This window comes from Triturus cristatus, chromosome 3_1 (assembly GCF_964204655.1).
Source record: "Triturus cristatus chromosome 3_1, aTriCri1.1, whole genome shotgun sequence".
In the NCBI taxonomy this organism is placed as follows: Eukaryota; Metazoa; Chordata; class Amphibia; order Caudata; family Salamandridae; genus Triturus; species Triturus cristatus.
Window position 1 is genome coordinate 77,929,879 of NC_140583.1, and position 21,626 is coordinate 77,951,504.

A 21,626-nucleotide genomic window follows, 5' to 3' on the forward strand; every position below is an offset into this window, starting at 1 on the left:
AGGGCTGACCTTGCAAGATTTATAGGTTTCACATCTAAATGAGTATACTTTAAATACTGACCAGGTATAGTGGACTTAAAAAAATGAATGCGCCTATATCATATAGCAAGACTGGAAGTTGCACGCCACTAGTGGCTCACAAAGGTTGATTTTTAAATTTGATTACAACTCTTACCATAACAAAAGGTGATGGTTGTGGCAGTGGCTTGAGCAGGGAAGGGGACGGATCTGTTTTTGCCACTTTGCGTGTCTAGCTCAACACAGCTCTCATCACAAACCCTGCTTTAATCCATTTATAGAATTAAATGGTTCCATTACTTGAGGGTTCTTCTGGGCTGCCAGCCAGGAGTTCCCTACATTATCCCTTACATTTTTTTAGATGTAAAATGGATTACGCGTGTAGGAGTGATCTAGTCAGTCGCTGCTTGGAAGGGCTGCGTGGGATCCTGGCTGTGCCTACCGGTTGCCATGGAGTTTAGCCTTCACTTCTTCTACAATAGGTGCAACACAGTCCATAACAAGGAGATTGAATGCCATGCAGCTCGCGCGTCAGCCTCCCCTCTCCTACCCCACCCTTTTAACATCCATTATGGCTGAAATGCTTTAAACTTCAACAGTGTTCGGGAGCCCACTCCGTGTAATTATAGAATTATAGTTATGTATCAAAATGATTGCATTTGCAATGGCCAGCTACTCCCCAATTATCCCCGGCGTGCTCTGAAAAGGAGGGAAAGTTGCCGCCTCGCGCAGCCTGGAGTGCGGCAGCTGAGGGTTAAACTTCCGGCCTGGGTTGCTATGGCAACCCCCTAAGGCAACTGCGACGCAGCCATGTTGAGGCCCGCGACTTCAAAGCTGTTTATTTAATTATGAAGGAAAATGACTCTGATTGGGATATTTCGACCATTATACTGATGGCATCACACGCAGAATAAAACCGTTTTCGCTGAATAAGAAGTTTGTTTTTGCAAAACGTCTTGTTTTTATAGTTTTATTAGTGGAATGCTCTCAGCCGGGCTGCTTTTGAATTTAGCCATTGCACACGAGGGAACACAAGGGTATGAAATAGGGCCAAAATCGCCAGACATCTGTAAGCGATGGCTTGTGGGTTTACGTGGGCGGTATATTGTCTGGAAAATAAGCCTCTTTTTTTTAGGATTTGACCTCAAAGTCTGTTCACTTTTTTGTGGTGCTCCAAAAGCCAGTTGTTTCCACACCTGAAGTTCCTGTCTGAACTTCAGCAGGTCTTGTGTGTTTCTAATCTTGGTTGGTATCCGCTTCCATATTTTCAAAGGATGTATGACATTACAACGCGTGTCATTACAACGCGTGCAGTTACATCGCATGCGTTACAGCGCATGCGGTGTTACAATGCTATGCCATTACAACGCAAGTCTTTACATCGACTTGCGCTAGATGGCGTGCTAACATTAGAAAAGTGTAATTTACTATTCCAACTCCAGTCCACTTAACAGTAGGGAAGGTGTTGGGATAGTAAACTACACTAATTGTAATGTTAGCACGCCATCTAGCGCAAGTCGATGTAAAGACTTGCGTTGTAATGGCATTGCGTTGTAACATCGCATGCGTTGTAACGCATGCGATGTAAAAGCTGCGCGTGGTAAAAACCGCGTTGTAATGGCTGTTCCCCATTTTCAAAACTTGTGCTCAGCAGGATGCCCCGCCAGTGGTGCCCCCCCCCCATTAGGATGGGAGAGGATGTGGCCTAACAGCTTTGGAACTGGGGAGGCAGGTTCGAGTCTCTGCGTCAACTCTACATCTTGTGATTCTGGCCAAATCACTTAATCCCCGTGCCTAAAAAAACAGGGGAAAAAAACATTCCTTGTGTAATATAACTGGTGCTTCATGTATAGTGCCTGGGTCTAGTTAGCGCTATATAAAACTGCAAAAACATGGTTAGGCAAGCTAGTCTCGAAGAGACCGAAAGTATGGTCAGATGTTAGCTTGAAGAAAAGAAAAGAAAAGTAGAGCGTCCCTTGGGTGCACCTATGAATGATGAAGAGAACCTTGAAGGCGGAGCATCGAGCTGTGGCAGCCAATAAACTGCATGAAACAGCTGAGTGACGAGGGAGTAGAACCCTTTTGAAACCCAAACTTAATTACAATCAAATGAAGTCCATTGTAGCAATATTTTAAAAATAGATTGCATGAAATAATATGGCCTGATAGCGATACGGTCCATCACAGGCGGTTAAAGATGTTGTTCGGACAGTGTTTTATGTTATTGGCCCTTATGTAGAACCCAGTGTGCTACCGGTATCAGGTCACAGTGTGCTGTTGGCTGTCAATCATGTGATTCTACATCCTGTCTTCATCTGCTCTGAGTATTGCTTCTGTTCTGTCTCTAGTTGCACAGCCCTCTCCTGCTCAATGGGGGCTGGGCGTGAGATTGTTGTCTCATCGTTCTACCCAGACATCTTTTATCGATTGTTGATGCATGTCTTGGGGCAGGTCATGCCCCTCGTCCTGGAGTCAGAGGCAGTTTAGCCTCGGTGTTGCTGGCTTCTCAGTATCTTTGATGAGCTGTGTCAGTGTGCATGAGATGTTTTGTCTCGTGGGCACTGTTGGGTGTTATTGAGTGGTGCATCTTGATGACTGTTGGGAGCAGCATGAAAGCAGCCTAGACAGCATGTCTGTGCTGTGTTGAGTGTATGAGGAATGTGGTGCCCAAGGAGGACTGTTGGATGTGTGGTGTGGTCTGAAGCGAGGCACGTGATTGTGTTTTTTCCTGTTGGCTATAGCTACATGCCACTTGGCCAGAAGGGCAATGTAGCACAGTGCCTGTTTAAATACATCACATAGGAAGTTAGAAACAGTGAGCGCCACATAGTGGCTTAAAGTGCTCATGTACATGTGAAGTGCTTGGTGCATACACCTTATTTTAACATTACCAATTTCAAGGTTTTAACTAATGCTCCCTCAGGCTCTCTACAAATCGCATCCGAATAGGAAATTAATATGTGTTTCTTTGGAGATTTGCAATCAGTGCTTAGTTTGTGCCTCTGGGTACAGGTCAAAGATACCAGCACTCATCTTTGTGGAAGGGACTTATTTGTCATAATCGGACATTGACCCAAAGCAAGAGAGAGGAAGGCACCCAAAAGGAAGAAAAAATAAGAGCACAGGCGTCAGTGTCATCCGGAATCATCCTTACTCCGCAATAGCATTTTTCAAGATCCACACTTGGGATACATGGTGATGGGCTCCTAGGAAAAATGCTGATATTTATATATAAATATATATTTTATATATCACATTCACCTCATCCACTTATTGAGAAAAACGTGCACTCAGGTGTGCAGTGTCAAGGTGTTTATTACCCCAAACTTGATGCGTTTCGACCATGCAGGGTCATTTTAATGATAATGAGTAAATGCTCTAGGAGCTCTTTAAATACAGTGATCACCACAAGTGTGACAAACATAAAAGAAGGACCATATTTCTTACATTTCCATGGGCGCCTTATTGCAAAGTCTCTGGGTTAAAGTCACAACATACACTCTTATTGTAATTCCGTTATCAGTCACAGACATTACAAAAAGTCTGAAAACAAATACAATATTATCAAAAATTTCTCATCTTGCTTTGATTCCTATGTATGTGCAGTAAAGGACTCGTAGTTGCTCATAGAGCTGATATATAGTATACATTTCTCAAACCTGGGTGGTGCCTGGCTGTGGGGCTCGTGGCCAGTAAAAGAAGAATATATCCTAACTTCTATTGGTTCAGGTTCAGTGTCATTAGCCAAGACTTATCTGTCTATATGCTCCAAGTGGGCAATGACTCATTATCTTTTTCTAACTGAGCCACCCAATCGCAAAAGCCAACAATTACATTTCTACAGTAACTCAATTGTCTACAAAAAAAAACAGGATATGTGTACTTTCTAGAAAATCAAGAACAGAAGGTGGGTCTTAGATGTAGGTATGCAAGAAGCGCTTTTACTTGGGTCGAACGAAGAGAAGTTGTTAACTCATGTGACATCCTCGCCTTCCCGAAAATAAATGAAAAAACACTGGTTAAAATAACAGGTTCTGTGATATGTTAAAAGATAAGAGTGAGAAAGAAAACGTTAAGACATCCTGTATTCAATACATCTAATCTCCTATGTGGATTCACAGTTCTCCTTCTGCATTGAGCCCTACTTTTTTTGTGTTTATGAATCTCATCCCTTCCCCTGCATCTTTCTCTGGGGTTGACTGTAGTCAGTTCAAAGAGCAATGATTCCCTAGTTTTCTCCTTGATGCTACTGACTACTTTTTCCAGTACCCATTTGGAATAGCCTCTCTCTCGCTGGACCTTTTAACCATAGTCTGCTGTTCCTCATTGTAGGCCTCCTCTGTGCTACAATTTCTATGTTCCCTTAGAATTTCTTCGTATGGAATACTTCATTCTAGTGGTTCAGGGTGGTCACTGTAGGCAGGTAAAATGGCGCTTCCAGCCTTCGATTTCCTGGATAGTCGGGTGCACATAGTGTCATTCTTTATCTCAATTTCTGCATCCAGAAGAGTGATCTTCTCTCTACTAATCTCTGCTGTGATTGAGAGATTGTATTAGTTTGTGTTCAGTTCTATCACACATTCCTCTGCTGCTTCCTTTGTTCCTTGCAAAATCAGAAAAAAAGTCATTAATGTATCGAAGCAATTATAAAACATGTTAAAATCCTTCCTGGGTGTCTTCTGCAATGGACACTTGCTCCTTCCACCAGCCCATCATGAGCCCTGCATATCATGAAGCAAAATAAGTGCCCATCGTAGTTCCCTGTTTCTGCCTGTGCATCACATCAAACATGAACACATGGTTTTCCAAACAATATTTTGCAATGTCCAATAGCATTTTGCTGTTTGATGATAGACTCACTGGCCTGGTTTGAAGAAAATGTTTCATGGTCCCTAGGCCGTCTCTATGTCTAATGCTTGTATATAGTGCAGTGACGTTTAACCCCATCAGCCATAAGTCATGTTCCCAGGAAACGCCACAATAAAAAAAGAAATCGATAGTGAAGCGATTTACAAATTCTCCGCTACTTTCATTACCCTGTGGGACCTGCATGTTTGCCTTGATTGGCCAGTATCGGGGGTCGGAGTGCGATTAAAAATCTCTCATAACATGCGCTTTGAATGCTTTCAAAGGAAATAGACCTTGTTGTCAATTCTGCAGATTACAACTCCCTCCAACTGTGGACATATTCCAAAATCAATTTACTTCTTACAATTTCCCGCAAGACCGTGTCTGCATCTAGCATTTGACTAATTATTTTGATAACGACTGCCACATTTTTTTGCAGAAGGAATTCGCGCTCGCCTTTTCATGAGAGGGGGCGTGGCATTAAAACCCACCAAAATCATCATCCATTTTTGGCTTCTAATGGAGGAATTCCTTTAATCTACTGATTCTGTATGCAGAGGACCTGACAACACCAAACCTGTTAATTTATTTACAAGTTTCCATTCAAAGCGTATCCCCCGTGGCTGGTGGTAGTAACACATTTGAGCTGTGAATGTACCACATTTGAGATAATTATGGAAGGTGCTAACAATTAGTAGTTATTTAGCATGACGTGTGATATTCAACATCTCCATTACTGGCAGGTCATCTGTCAGTTTCTTCCAAGAGTGATTTACACATAGAACCGGAAGTATCAAAGAATTCGGAGAAAGCACAAGGATTGTTGAAGAATAAAGTATACTTTATGAATAATATTAGGAAATAAGCAAATTATGCGATCAAACATCAAAACCCACAAACCGCATTCATTCTTACCTTGCAATCCCAAGGTACATAGCAAACATATCCATGACTGTGATAAAACATATATTCCCTATAAATGTGCAATACTGCATTTTATTGCCACAAACGGAGGAGGAGACTGGGCAAAGTTCTGCTCTTGAGTTATATATCTCTGTACACTCAGCATTTGTATAATAATATGCGTTATTTATTGTCTGCTGCGCGCAACATCTTTAAATTGTCTAAACATACCCCAATATAGGTAACCGCTTGAACTTGTTTTTAAAAAAAATAGAAAATATGATTGTAGTGGAATGGAAAGTAAAATGAAATAGATAAAACTTAAACATTTTGCACATAAAATAAATATGTTTATCAAGTATATACAATAAAAGAAGTCATGGGAGAGTCCAAAGCAGGAATCAATGTAATACAATTGGGAATTGTTTACTTGCAGAAGATAACACATTGTTTATTTTGACCCAATCAATGGATTAAATTCTTTTGAAGGGTAGATACATACATTTTATTTTGTGATTATCCTTTTTATTCTCTCACCAGCACCCTCATTAAAAGTTGGCAGAATTTGGTGCAGAAGTACTGGGGACCAGAATCTAACATACCATACAGTATTTCTGCACCAAATGTGCCCACCTACCGGAATAAGGAATACCTGCCCAGACCTGGAGTTACCAGGTCCTCTGGTGGGCAGTTTTTAGTGAAAATTAACGTTAACATGTCCCACGTGGTCTGAGCAGGCAGTACGTGCCAGCGGGAAGGACGAGGGGGTGTCGTGGGGGAGCACAGACACATGGCATGCTTATATCTGTCCGGTGGAGAATTATTTTGTCCCTTCTGGCAGCTGCAGGGGGCAGACAGGGGCCAGGTAATGCTGCTGCTGTAAGCCCCTGCAACAACAGTGACAGGCTGCCAGAAAAGGTGTCCTATCATTTTTTTTTCTCGCACCATACGCCACAACACCAAAGGTTGAGTGGTTTGTAAATGTCACCAGAATGTGGATCATATTGCTCATGGTACTCATTATGTATTTTTACATGACCTGTTTATTTTACAGTTGTTATAATAAAAAATTGTTTTCTTCGAAGTGCAACTAACATTTGATTTGACTTGCAATACTTAGCTTCTTAAAATAAATTGATTATATAACAATGGGCAATAGTGCCGGTTTAGATAATTCTGGGAGCACTTTGCTTACCGCACAAATATGAGTTTATTATATTAGCCACATAGTTTGCCTCATAATTGACAAATGTGCATATTTTATCCAAAACGTTGCTACTAACTTAAATAGATAAAATAATAGTTCAGGAGAAAGTGCTGCATAATTTGCATATTTCCCACATCTTTTACTTAACAAACACTATTATTCTTTCATGAGACTTAAAACCCTCCCTCTTCCTGCAAAGGCCATCCGCAATACATTGTAGGACCATTTTAACTAGTTAAGAGCTGTGCAACTAGATGAAATAGGCAGGAGACCTAAAATCCCTCGATTTATAGCTCTGGTCCTTGACCCCATCTGCATCAGTGTACAGCATTCATTCCTGACATAAACACCTTTCACTCCTGTGGCTTACCGATAACTTTTCAAGTTTGCATTAAATGTCCACTGTACATAGCTAAGTGTGCATTGTACTAAATACAGTGGACTTAAACCAATCATTTACGTTTCTGTGAAAACTGCGCCTTCTCCCCACCTTTCATATCTTGAGCCACTGTGCCGTGTCATGGTTAACAAACCTCTCCTCTGATGAGTTGTCCATGTCCCCTAGACGTTCGTCGACAGAGAAAGCTGAAAAGGCAAAAAAGGGAATGATCTAAAGTTTGGCGATGGTACTCCGCATGTCAGGGTGATGGGGGACCTTACGTCCCTCGCCCTGATGGACTACTCCCTACCAAATGTTAACATCACAACTGGCCCAAAAGTCATCTCTGTACCTTGACAGGAACCGCCGTCGTGGTACATACGTTTGGTGGATGGCTGCAACCGGCTTTGACCACAGTCCACATTCAAACTTTTTGTTTTCAAAGGCATTTGAAATACAATATTCTTATGACCCCCACACCATGAGAGTTTTTCCAAGGGTGTGGTGGGTTAATATTATTTTTCTGTCCCTCATCACCAGGTTTTTCCTGGTTGTGATGGACAAGAAAAGAAGACATCATCACATCTACCCTGAATATGCAGGCGGTGTAATACCCTCCCACCGATGGTTGCGGCTCCATCAGGCTGTCATAGGGACCTGTCTCTCAACAGAGCTAACAGGGGTTCCATCGACACAAAGTTGATGGACCACCTGTCTCTAAATGAGGCTGGGGACTGTGAGTTAGGCGGACAGGGTACATCATCACCTTTGTGATACCCAGTCCTCCGAACTTTAAAGTAACCTCGTAGTGTCTAAAGAACTTTGGAAAACACCATGGGTAGACCATGGAGCTGAACAAATATTGAGATTCAGTGAAGCGAAAAACCACAGAGTGCTGATGAAGTTTTGCAAGCTTTGCCTGTTTCACCTCTGGCCATGCAAACCTGTTCTGTGCATTGCCAGGTTCTTTTCATCATATTTCAGACTAATGCTCACTCTAACCAAACTCACCCAAGATGAAAAATGACCCAAACTCACCCAAGATGAAAAATGACCCAAACCTTTTCTCCACAAGTTAACATTTTGAAGTGTTTAACTGTATACAGTGGCAAATGTGTGCTGATTTCTTTTCTGCTCGCTTAAATTTTGTGTTGTAAATTTTGGGATATTCAAGTTTTGCATGCAAATGTGCAAAGCTTAAAACTTTGCAAGCTCACTCGGCCCCTATGAGGATCCTACTTTGGAAGCAGTTCAACAAATTTCCGCTGGCGCATTATTTCATGCAGGGCTTTGTATTGCTTCTCTACACAGCCCTGTGTGGCACAGCCTGTGTGCAGAGTCTTAATGCCCACTGTCAGCGGGCGAGCTCATGCCCGCTGCGTATAGAAGGTCCGAAGCACCACCCCCGCCCTGCCTCTACTGCCTCCACCGCCCCATGACTACCTTCTCAAATGGCTATCGGATGACTGCTCCTGGGGGATAATCTATCCACTGCTCCTGCAAACAAATTACCATGCAAATTGTGTTCAATTAAAGTACCTTCCAAGTTTGACCATTTTATAGCTGGCTAATGGCATTTAGCAACCTAAGCAGAAATCCAGCTAAACACTTTTTAAGAAATGGAAAGAATTGATTGCCACAGGCAGTTCCTCTTCTTTGCAGAAAAATCAAAGAAATCTTTAATTAGGAAAAAAGTGATGTCCTCCTACAAAACCAATCATAGACACAGGTACGTAAATGAATTAAGTGGAATTCCACAGAGCACAGGCGTACACAGATTGCGTACACATGTACAGTGTTTGTGTGCCTGATTAACGAATATCATTCATACATACCGCTCTCACAAGTCTACCACATGCACACAGATACCGGACACCCATGATCCGCATGCCACACACACCTACCACTCAACCATATCACAATGCACATGCACATTCCGCACACAAAAAGGCCTCGTCGGGGGCGAGGGTGGAAGTGGTGTCCCAAACTTTGGTGGCGTGTTTGCAGAGCGATCTGGTGTTGATCAGGAGGCAGCTGAGTCGTTCTGGGGGGTCTCGGCCGGCGGTGACTGCGTAATGCGGGTTCCTGTGAGAGCGGTCATCCTGAGATGGAGATGAAGCAGCAGCGGAGGCAGGTGATCAGTCCAGCTGTGGAGCAGGGGCAGCAGTTGTTGTTGAGTCCGGGGTCCAGGGCATGGAGATCTGCGGCAGTGTAGCTGTAGGAGTCCAGAGGGCCAGGGTTCCTCTATTAAATAGCTGGTGAGGTGAAAAGCGTAGGAGCAGGAAAACAGCACAGGGGAGTATGGCGAGGGCGTGGGGCACCCTGGGGCACTAAAAACCTGGGACATAGTTGTAGCAGGCAGGTGGGAAGTGCTGGCTGGAGGCTGTCTTCCTCTGCCTCATTTCTTTTGTCTGACAAATCCTGAAGTGCTTCAAAGTGGTATGGGATAAGTGAAGACTTTTAGGTTCACCCTGAAAGAGCTCTGAGATCAATTTATGTTTGTAACCCTCTCTCCTTATTTCCATCACCCTTGCTCAAACAAGATCTCTGGTCTTTCCCTCTGCCTCTTTAACTACCTATATTAATATTTATCTTGGTTACACTTTTTCTCTATCTGGCTCAGTATTGCACTCTTTCTGATGGATATTTCTAACCTCAGAGTATTCACCTTATGAATTGTCCCCTCATCCACGCTTAGTGAGGAAACTCTTGCAATAGCTTCGGCGAAACGACAGGCGGCACCACCAGCCTCCATCATTGTTCTGTCAAGCCTTCAGATATGATGGCATGGAGCCTCATAAAAGGGTCATTCCTTCGTGCTTATGACATTTCCTTTTTTTTGTAACTTTGGCATGCGTTGGAGTGTCGCCTCTGAAGTTGAAAGGGAAGACCAAGGGCAAGAAGAACCCCCAGCTCCTCAACACCCAGATGCCGCTGGTCCAGGGAGTTGTCGCTCGGTTAGTAGTCACATCACTCAACTGCAAATACAGTTTCCCACTCCATCACAGTACCAAGTTTGGAGCTAATACAGCCCAGATCCCCATGGCCAACTCTAAGTCCTCTTCAGGTTGCGACCTTCAAGGAGGCCATGCTGCAGACTTCTTATAGACATTTAGGGGCACATGCATCAAGCATTTTTGCCTTCGCAAATGAGCTGATTCACAGAATCGCCCGTTTGCGCACAGAAAAAATGCTTTTCTATGCAGCAAGCCCCAATTTGCAATTTGTTAACCTGTTATCAAAGTGCAAAACAGGTTTGCGATATGGTATTTGGAAAGGGCGCTTTTAGGGCGTCCCTTCCAAATACCGACTCCTAATGGGAAGCATGAATGTTTTGTGACAGTGAATGCAGTCGCAAAACATTTGCATATTACCACTTACTACAAGTAGGTAGTAACCTGTTCGCGAATGAGAAGGGCTCCCCAAGGAACCCTTCCACTTTGTGAATGGTTACAAAAGCATTTTATAGAGCAGGCACTGGACCATAGTGGTCCCATGGACCACTGCCTGCTCTTTAAGAATGAAAAGAAAACTTTTCATTTTACTTTTCGTAAATCATCTCATTTTCCTTTAAGGAAAATGGGCTGCCTTACAAAAAAAAAAGATGGCATTATTTAAAAGCAATCACAGACATGGTGGTTTGCTGACTCCAGCAAGTCACAATCCCTGTGATTTTTGCGACTCATAGGGTGTGACAAATTGCGATCTACCTCATTAATATTAATGAGGTGGAGTGATTTGGGGCCCCCCTAGGAATCGCAATCTGAAACTCTTTGAGTTTCATGCATTGTAAATTGCAATTACCTAATTGCGATTCACATGAATTTGGAATAAGGTATTCACAATTTAAAATGTTGATGCATGTAGCCCTTAATCTCCCTCAGGTGTACCCTCTGACCCTCTTGGGCTGGTCAGACACTCCAGTGGTGGCTTCTCTGGAGGGGCCTTCCCTGGCACAGATTGCTCCCTGAGGAAGTGAGACCATCTGCCAAACACCTCCAGCAGACTCACCCCTCATCCAGGCCTCACCTCCAGGCCTTTCATCAGTACCTGCTCACAATTCCAGCAGTGCCACCTCCAGGTCCATCACCAGCTCTGGATTCATCTTCAGCCAGAGCACTCTTTCTCTCGATGCATAATTACAAAGGCAAACTCATAGCTGATGAGGACCTTCCTGCAGTTTATTTGTCGCTGCAGAAATTACTTGGGTTCAAATTCAGAACACACTTCAAGGTCTCCAACATCTTCCACAAGATGAAGATGACAACGAGGAGGGTGCAGTTCATTTACTTTTTCTTCATTATATGGATGCTGGATTTATACCTTTCCAGAGTCCGCCCTGGGGTCGCCTTTAGGGCTTCCAATCGAGCGCTTCCTTTGTTGTGGTGAGTCATAGGGGCCCAGAAGTGCAGGACTTAACGCTTGAAAAGAAAGGGACATGTGTGATGACATGAAAGTCACAAAATGGCATTTTTTAAAAGGATTGTTTATGTACAGAAGGGACACCTTCCTGCACATAAGTAATCCATGGCATATTGCTTTTTCCATGTGTGCTGCACAAGGCAGCACACATGAAAAGAGCAAAAACGAGTAGAAATAATGCATTTCTCCTCATTTTGCCAACTTAAGACCAGGTTTTTCCTTGTCTTAATTTTGCCCCTGTATGCTATGTACGTCACCCTTGTACATAGGTGAAGAATAAAAGACAATGGATGTTGCGGTGGAACACCCACTGCCCACTCCTTTCACTCTAACCATAGCGTGAAAGGGGGCCTTAATTACAAGGCAACGCTTAGCCATGTTAAGTGGCTTAACGCTACCTTGTAAATAAGGTGCAGCCCCTATCGCCACCACAGCGTCGGTAAAAGTGACGTTGTGGTGGCGATAGGGGATTGTGCATATGCCCCCATGTATCTGATTTCACTCACTGCAGCACATCACAACAGTGAACTGAGGCCTTGTTAGTCCAGCCTCCATACACTTCATTCCTCCTGACAAGCTGGTACTTGTGTCTCTAGCATTTTTTCTGCCAAAAGTGGTGTTACTTTATAAGTTGAAACGTGAAGGTAATTGGCCCAATGCTTGCAAATAGTCTGTAGCCTCTGGCAAATGCCCTGGGCGGCATTTCAGTTCATTATTTGCCACCCACTATGCCGTCCAGACCAGCTGACTAGCTACATGCATATGGGTGGTCTCTGCTTTGAGTGGCATAGTGGGCATCCCAAGCAATCACCAGTGGCTGAGACTAATTCAAGTATTCTTCCATCGCCTTCTGGGTTGTTGCACCTTCCATAGGAGCATCCCATCAGACTCACTGCATTACCTTCACCATTGGATCCATCTAAAGAGAAGGGAAGCTCTCCCAGTTGGACGCATGACATGCCCATAGTGTTTACTTTGATAGAACGAAATACTTCAGGGTGGATGAACAGCTGTTTGTTGGCTTCCTCAGGATGGAAAAAGGAAAGGTGGCCCAAAAATGGCCCTTGTCCAAATGTAATGGTTTATGCATCAAACTGTGTTATTTCCTGTAGAAAAAAGGAGCCTCCAGAAGGCCTTAGGTCCAATGACGTCACCGCAAGACCTGCGACCACTGCTCTGGTTAGGGTCGCTACAGCTTGGGGCAACTGACAGGCTGCCACATGGGCATCTGCGCATACTTACTATTACTGTGTGGCAGGGAAAGTCATTTTGCCTGTTCAGTTCTGCAAGACTTCCTGGTGTAAAGTCCACTGCTCCGACCCACCTTCTCATAGGGGACCATCCTTTGACATCCATCAGAAGTCTCACCAGAAGAAACTTTTTACCTTGGGTAACGCTCCTTCTGGTGTTTCTTCCATCTAACTGCAGATTCCTAACCATCCCCCCTCCACCCCATTCTTTGGGGTGGACTGTCCAGAATGAATACGGATCCAAGCTAACCTTCATACACTGCCCGTGAAATTGAATTCTGTCTGCTAATCTCCACATCCTAAAACACAGAATGGTCTAATGATCAGACAGACATCAATATTTAGGGTCTGGCACCTTTTTGTGCCTCAGTGTTATGCCCAGAGGCAGAACGCAGTTGTGAGGGAGGCTGATACTGCCACCTATTGGCACCCATGAGCTATTGCATGAGTTTGCAGATTCAGTGGGTTACATTTGTCAAGGCGAGCAATCTTTGATTAGGTGTTGCACCCTCCAGAGAGAGTGTAACCGAAGGTAAGTAACCCATTGCTCTTGTTCTTTGTCCCTCTCTTTCTCTCTCTCTTTCTTTACCTTTATTAATCTTTGTCTCTTTCTTCTCTCTCTTCCCTTTTTCTCTCTTTCTCTACCTCTCCTGCTCCAGAGCCAAAATCTGAGGAAAATGGACATCGTGCTTACAAAGATTTTTCATTCCTGGCTAATTTTTTACTTTAAACAACAATGACCTTAACGTCCATGACATAAATAAGGGCAAGTGAAATACATATCTCCAATTTTTTAGCGAAAGACGTATTGTCAAAAATCAATTATGCCGGGCTAAATGCAAACCCCTGTGCTCACACATATTGTGCTGTACGAGATCAATGTTTTAGATATGGGCGAGCTCCAGGGTATTTCCTGGGCATTACAGTTAATTTCTCCAAGAGATCGCCAGTGGATTTCCCATCTGTAGGAAGGTAAAAAAAAATCAATTTTGTTCTTTTCAATTATGTAGACAATCCAGGAAGTAAAGCATTCGATCGCTCAACTGATGACATCATATTCTGGAAGGTCAAAGTCCATGAATTGTAATTGTATAGACAGTAAGGCTACTATCATGTTGTGTGATGTTGGGAGAAGGATGCTAAGGTTTTGGATAGATTTGCACTAAACGTATCTACTGTAAACACAAAAGGAGTCATTTGAAATGAATATGGCCCAGGAAAATGTTTTGAGCCCCACCGCTAGAGCTTCCATAAACCACAGTGTGATGCCAAATTACAACAAGCATCATGGGAGTAGAGAGGATTTGGTGCAGCGGCTTGAGATGCTGACTCGAGAGCTGGGGATCTTTGTTCGAGTGTCCGTGGTGCAACATTCTGTGATTGTTGACAAATCACTTAATCTCTGTGGGATAAGCTGTGCTATGTAAATGTGCTGCAAGACGAAAAAGCAGAAAGAGGCAAAACTTTATGCAAAAGTAGTTTCAACAAAGCAGATGTTTGTATGGTATTTTGGCCACGGGAAACTGATAAGAGAAGCAGTCGTGGAACAAACATTGGGATATGCAGGAAAATATGCTACAGGCAATAGAAATGGAGGAAAAGTACGTGGCAAGCACAGGCACCAATGAAAAGCCAGGAAAGAGAGGGACCGGGATGTTTACTAAAATTAAAGCAAAAGCGAGCGAGAGGGTTCTGTTGAAGATAGGCTTGCAAGAGCTAGACACATGAAGTATCTCCCCAAATTTTTGTTTTTCTGAGAAATCATTTCACAAAACCTTTTCTTTCAATATTCTCCCATGGGCACAGTGTTCTGAAATTCTGAAACGTCATATACTACATGAATACAAGAATCTACATCCCTCACACATGTGCCAGGATGAGGTTACACACTTCAACGATCTCTAGTAAAAAATATTCTTATTAAAGGGCAAAAACCCTATTATGATAGAAATGAAAATGCGAAGTGTTCTTTAACTTTCAGACACAGATTTTGAAAATGTGAACAGGTCATGATTTTCTGTAAATACCACATACCTAATATGTATGTACAACATGACGTGTAAACTATAGAACGTGTTTGGAGATGCATGTTCGTGAATAGCTAGAAGTCAATATGGATATTCAAATACACATGGGGGAATTGCACATCATGCTTTTTCCGAGTGAAAATATATTTCTATGTGTATCACCCTTGTTGTTAAATCTACTATAATGTAGTTCTTCTAAGTGTTAGACTAATGAAATTATTGAAACATGTTAAAATGTGAATATTTTATTATGAAGTCAGAGATAAATGGTTCATCTCCACCGAGGTCTGTGTTAATATGATTTAGTTACGAAGTGTTTAATAAACAATTATGTTCAGTCAGACATGAAATAAATTATCTATTTTAATAAGAGACAAAGAAAATATTGTATTTGTGTTTCTTCCGATGCTTTACAAAGGAAGCAGAAAGTAAAAAGAAAATGAAATTCCCATAATGAAACATAATGTACATTTTAGGGCATTGTCCCAATTTCCCCTGATAAAAGGGCCGGATTAAGGGGTGGATATTGAGGAAAAATGTAGAATGGTGGATGCAATTCCACATTTACTTTCTCATATTTCTTCCCAAAAAAAAGGCGCATTTCGATTGTTATCCAACTCAAAATGGGGTAAGAAATGATGGTGTTGGTGATTAGGAGAGCCCCCCAGCTTGCTGAGGGTTTGCTGCATCAGTTCACAATGATTTTGAGGAATCCATTCCTGAGTTCACCAAGCGGCCAGAACCGGATTTTAAATGTGTGTCTTCATAGCTTCCCACCATTTCATACGGTTTTTATGGCAACTAGAACCACAGCCATTCGAAATAAGTATTGCACAAATATTTTAGATTTATTTTTTAAAGAGATGGTTTAAGAAGTCAGCTTAGCCAAAATGCAACCATTAAATTAGAAGTAGAAACTACCAGTGTGATATGAAGAGGGCTGCCTGGCAAAACCCACTGATTAGACACTGAGGGGCAGATTAACAAGCTCCTTGCGTCACTGTTGCGTCACTTTTAACATGAGAACAGTGACGCAAAAGTGGCGCAATGGGCTTGTAAATCTGCCCCTGACTGCGCTGCATGGCGTCTGAAGAGTGTACTGCATCATTAAACCTGCACAAGTCTAGATTAACCCCTGATCCTACAGTGCCATTGATAACATGTTTGCCCAGGTTTTAAAAAAAGCGTTGCTTTGATTGGCAGAGGAAGTGGACTCAAGAACTTTATCTCCCATTAAGAAAATGCATCCCTAAAATAACTTACACATTAAACCACTTACATTATAAGGCGCTTTTCCAAAGCCTCTTTATACAACATAATACCAAAGAATTGAAAAGTAATTACAACATTAAGTAAGTAATATTTAAAATTACAGTTTGCCAGGGGAGGCTGAGAATACATGAGCCAAAAGAAGAATAAAGTTAAGAGAGAAAAGGCAGGTGATACGTTTTCTGATACTCTCTCACAGATGCAATGATAGGAAAAGACATACCTGTCAGAATAGAAAAATGAGAAAAATGGAGGAGCAGAAAATGGGAAGAGACACGTGGCAGAGAGGAATAAGGCAACATTTTAGAAGAACAAAGAGGCTAGAAGTTAGGGTGAGAAAAAGATAATTTAAAGCAAGATCATGGCTAGATTTGAAAATGCTGGAAAGATATACAAAAAAAAATATTTGAGATGCAGGTAAACTAAGTTTTTTGTGGAGAAGAAAATGTTGAGTAAAAGAGGGGAACCTTGTCAATAAAGCGATCCATATAATTTTGGACAATTTGTAGAACAATAAGACAGCAATCAGGGATAAATATAGTGATGGAATTGTGATAATTGAGGCAAGAAAGAATGGAAGTTTGTGGATGGAGCTTTGTGGATGGAGGAGACTTGCAGAGTTGATGGAAATAAAGCAGATGTCGCGTGGGTTTTAGGATAGATGAAAAAACAGGAATCAGGATTGAAGATGACGCTCGGTTCACACGGGGGAGGGAGTGTGTGGGGATGAGGATATAGCACACAACATGAAAGAAAGAGTTCAAGTGGATGTAAGAAATAAGTTAATTTAATTTTTTGAGTTGTGGCAGACAGGTAGTGGTAGGCCATCCCAGACTGCAGGTCTAAATGACAAACAAGAAAGGCTGAAGCTAAGAGATTTGACAAAGGGTAGGGAGAAAACGTAGGGGTGTCCCCAGACTGAAGATTGAACCACCTCTTTCTTTTACATATGCAGCCAAAGACTACGCTTGGATTATTTGTTGTACTGTCTAGATGGCTTGATTGCTAAAATATTACTACAAATTCGAAGCTACTACTAACAAATGGATTATTTGCACATAAATAATTCTATTTCGCATAGATTTACATTTACATTCAACTATGTGAAAGTTCACCAAAGACGTCCAAGGAGTTTAAAAAAAAAAAAAAACTATAGCTCCTTCTTCAGGGTTATATATTGTAGTAAAAGGGTCTGACATTAAGCATCGAATACAAAAAGGATATGGTTCAGAATAAGATGTATATATGATAAGGCACTTCTTCTGTCTGTGTGGGACATCCTAGTTAACTTAAAATACACTGAGGGGGATATTCTAAAGGAAGTGGCGGTGTGAGGCGTTAGCCTTCTTGGCTTAACGCCTCTCATCGCCACTTCGGAAACGCAAGGCTGCACCCTATTCTCAAGAATGTGGTGCAGTCTGGCGTTTTCCCCTGCGATGGCGCTTAGTTTCACGACTTAGTGTCAACGCAGGCACCCTTGCACCAGAGTGCAAGGGTGTCTGCAAGCAGGGAGGTTTGTTTATGTACAGGAAGGTGTCCCTTCCTGCACATAAACAAACTGAAAATACCAGTTTGTAACTTACGTGCGTGCTGCTTCGTGCAGCACACATGTCAGTTACAAAACGCCATTTTTAAAAAAGGTTTGTTTACGTACAGGAAGGGACACCTTCCTGTACATAAACAAACCATGGCAATTTGCATTTTCCATGTCTGCTGCACAAGGCAGCAGACATGGAAAATGCAAAAACGAGGAGAAATGAATCATTTCTCCTTGTTTCCCCAACTTAAGTCCAGGATTTTTCTGGTCTTAAGTTCGGCGCTGCTACCTATTATTGCTGCCCTTGATAATCGGTGGCAGCGTCGATCTCAATGGGTGTTGCGGTGCAACATCCACTGCATGCCCCTTCCACTCTAAATTTAGTGTGAAAGGTGCCTTATTCTCAAGGCAGCGTTAAGCCACTTAACGTGGCTAAAATCCACATTAAGTGGGTTAACGCTGCCTTGAGAATAAGGCACTGACCCTATCGCCACGGGAAAGTCAGAAAAAGTGACGTTCCTGTGGTGATAGGAGCTTGAGAATATGCCCCTGAGTGCTTTATGTTCCATAGTAAAGTTGAGCACTAAATGAATGGGATGGTGCTCTCAACACCACAGGGTCTCGATCAAAGTTTAACTTGTGTGGCTGCCTCAATGCCCTCCGGTCAGTTTCTCACATCTGCTGATCATACAGGTTTCTTACTCCAAATGATGCAGATGTTGCTAAAAAGGCTTATGTACCTTATGTATATGGATGCTACCGGCCAACGGTTAAAGTGCCTCAGAAGTAATGAGCACTTTCATGTGGCTCTCTATATATTCTCTGAACTTGTTACATGAATTCTCTTTCTCTCCGTGTGGGCAGGTCCACGATGGTAAATCTAATTTTTCTTTCTTTTTCAGATTATTGGATCTCCTGAAGGACCAACACCAGACAAATTATGAATGTTGAACAAGATGACATTACATCCACAGCAGATGATGATAGGTCCTAGGTTCAACAGGGCCCTGTTTGACCCCCTGCTTGTTGTGCTGTTGGCTCTTCAGCTTCTCGTGGTAGCTGGCTTAGTCCGGGCGCAGACTTGCCCTTCGGTCTGCTCTTGTAGTAACCAGTTCAGCAAAGTGATCTGCACACGGAGGAACCTGCGCGAGGTGCCTGACGGCATCTCCACCAACACACGGCTCCTCAACCTGCATGAAAACCAGATCCAAATTATCAAGGTGGACAACTTCAAACACCTGAGACACTTGGAGATCCTACAACTGAGCAGAAACCACATCAGGACTATTGAAATTGGGGCTTTTAATAATCTGGCCAACCTCCTTACTTTAGAACTCTTTGACAACCGTCTCACCACCATCCCGAATGGGGCTTTTGAGTACCTCTCAAAACTAAAGGAGCTCTGGTTGAGAAACAATCCCATCGAGAGTATCCCTTCCTATGCTTTTAACCGGATCCCTTCTCTGCGTCGGTTGGATTTGGGAGAGATGAGACGGCTCTCCTACATCTCAGAAGGTGCCTTTGAAGGCCTCTCAAACCTGAGGTACTTGAACCTTGCAACGTGCAACCTCCGAGAGATTCCCAATCTCACCCCCCTAGTTAAACTGGATGAACTGGACCTGTCGGGGAACCATTTGACTGTGCTGAGGCCAGGTTCCTTCCAAGGGCTGACCCACCTACAAAAACTCTGGATGATGCATTCACAAATCCAAATCATTGAAAGGAACACATTTGATGACCTTCAGGCCCTTCTGGAGCTTAACCTGGCCCATAACAATTTAACTCTGCTGCCTCATGACCTTTTCACCCCCCTCCACCACTTGCAGAGGATTCAACTGCATCACAATCCATGGAACTGCAATTGTGATATTCTCTGGCTGAGCTGGTGGCTTAAGGAGATTGTTACCACTGGCAGCACTTGCTGTGCACGCTGTAGCACACCTAATAATTTGAAAGGAAGACACATTGCAGAGCTGGACCAGAATTTTTTCACATGCTATGCTCCTGTGATCTTGGAACCTCCTGCAGACCTTAATGTCACAGAGGGCATGGCAGCAGAGCTGAAATGCCGAGCATCCACATCGTTGACCTCTGTAAGCTGGATAACTCCAAATGGAACTATTATGACCCACGGGGCATACAAAGTGAGAATTTCTGTGCTCAATGATGGCACACTAAACTTTACCAATGTGAGTGCAAGGGACACAGGCCTGTACACATGTATGGTGAGTAACTCTGCTGGGAACACCACGGCTTCGGCCACCCTGAACGTGACGGCCACAGACACCAACTACACATACTTTTCCACAGTCACCGTAGAGACAATGGAGCCCACTCAGGAGGAGACAGAGGCCACAGAACATAAAGTGGGACCCACCCCTGTCATTATCTGGGAGACCACCAACGTTACCACGTCTCTCACGCCCCAGAGCACAAAGGCAACTGACAAAACTTTTACCATCCCAATCACAGAGTCAAGCATCCCTGGAATAGATGAGGTCATGAAGACAACCAAAATTATCATCGGTTGCTTTGTGGCCATCACTCTCATGGCAGCAGTTATGCTTGTCATCTTCTACAAAATGAGGAAACAGCATCACCGAAAGAACCATCATGCTCCCACACGGACTGTTGAGATCATCAATGTGGACGATGAGCTCAGAGGGGGATCCCCAATAGAAAGCCACTTGCCCATGCCAGCCATTGAGCACGAGCATCTTAACCACTACAACTCCTACAAATCCCCTTTCAACCACACAACAACAGTGAACACAATTAATTCAATACACAGTTCCGTGCATGAACCGTTATTGATTCGAGCGAGCTCGAAGGACAATGTACAAGAGACTCAGATCTAAAATTGACCACAAAGAAAGGGACAAGATAAAATAAAAGACAATTTATTAATGACACACATTGACTGGGCTAAATCTACTGTTTCGAAAAAAAAGTGTCTTTACAAAAAAATCAAAAGAAATTTATTTATTAAAAATTCTATTGTGATCTAAAAAATGACATAATGTGTGTTCCTCTGAACCTGTTTCTGCTGCACTAAGTACCCCCTCATTCCATATGGCATATTTTTCAAAGTAGCCCTCAATTCCCTGCAAAGAACTGGTCGAGAAATTTTTGTAAGGATAACATTACACTTTTGGGATTTTTGTGATCAATTCCAGTGGTGAGATTTGGCCCATTATGTCACGCTATATGTCACTTTCATCTCACACCCTTGAAAATATGTTTCAACAGGTACATTTGCAGTAGATTTTTTAGATAAGCAGAAAAACCCAGAGCTTTTAGTTTTCATGTACCAAATGTTCTGTACTCTGCAAAGGGGCACCATTCAAGGAAACAAAACAATACAAAGAATGAATTAACTCACATGAACATCAATGAACCCATGGTCTTTTACAATGATTCTAGAACCAGAATTTGTAGCTCAACCACTAAAATAAGATTATAAATAAAATATTGTTGGTTTTCTGTATTTGCATATAAGTTGTTTGGAATTTTGAAGGGATGGGAGGATTTTAAAAGTATGGCCATTGTTTATAGAGGCTAGCTTAAATGCAAAAATGCAATATAATCAATACCGTGTAGGATCTTAAAGGTAACAACACCACGTTCAATTTGTCAAAAAGATCCAAAGTCATTTCTTCACTGAGACCTGATTGGAAAGTTGTAGTGAATGCAGGAGGATTTCTTCTACAAACAGATGAGTACAACTTTCACGAAAGGATCAATTGTGCATTTGGACTCTCAGCTA

General features: G+C 42.6%; 1 protein-coding gene across 2 annotated transcripts in view; it reads left to right on the forward strand.

The window, feature by feature from the left end:
- Positions 1-21,368, forward strand: part of LRRC4C (leucine rich repeat containing 4C) — a 1,197,586-nt gene extending 1,176,218 nt beyond the window's left edge. For both annotated transcript variants that reach the window (XM_085643468.1, XM_085643467.1), the window contains one exon: positions 18,763-21,368. In XM_085643468.1, the coding sequence (XP_085499594.1) occupies positions 18,805-20,718 (1,914 nt within the window). In that variant the 5' untranslated portion in view covers positions 18,763-18,804 and the 3' untranslated portion in view covers positions 20,719-21,368. The remainder of the gene's footprint in view (positions 1-18,762) is intronic.
- The last annotated feature ends 258 nt before the right edge of the window (positions 21,369-21,626 follow it).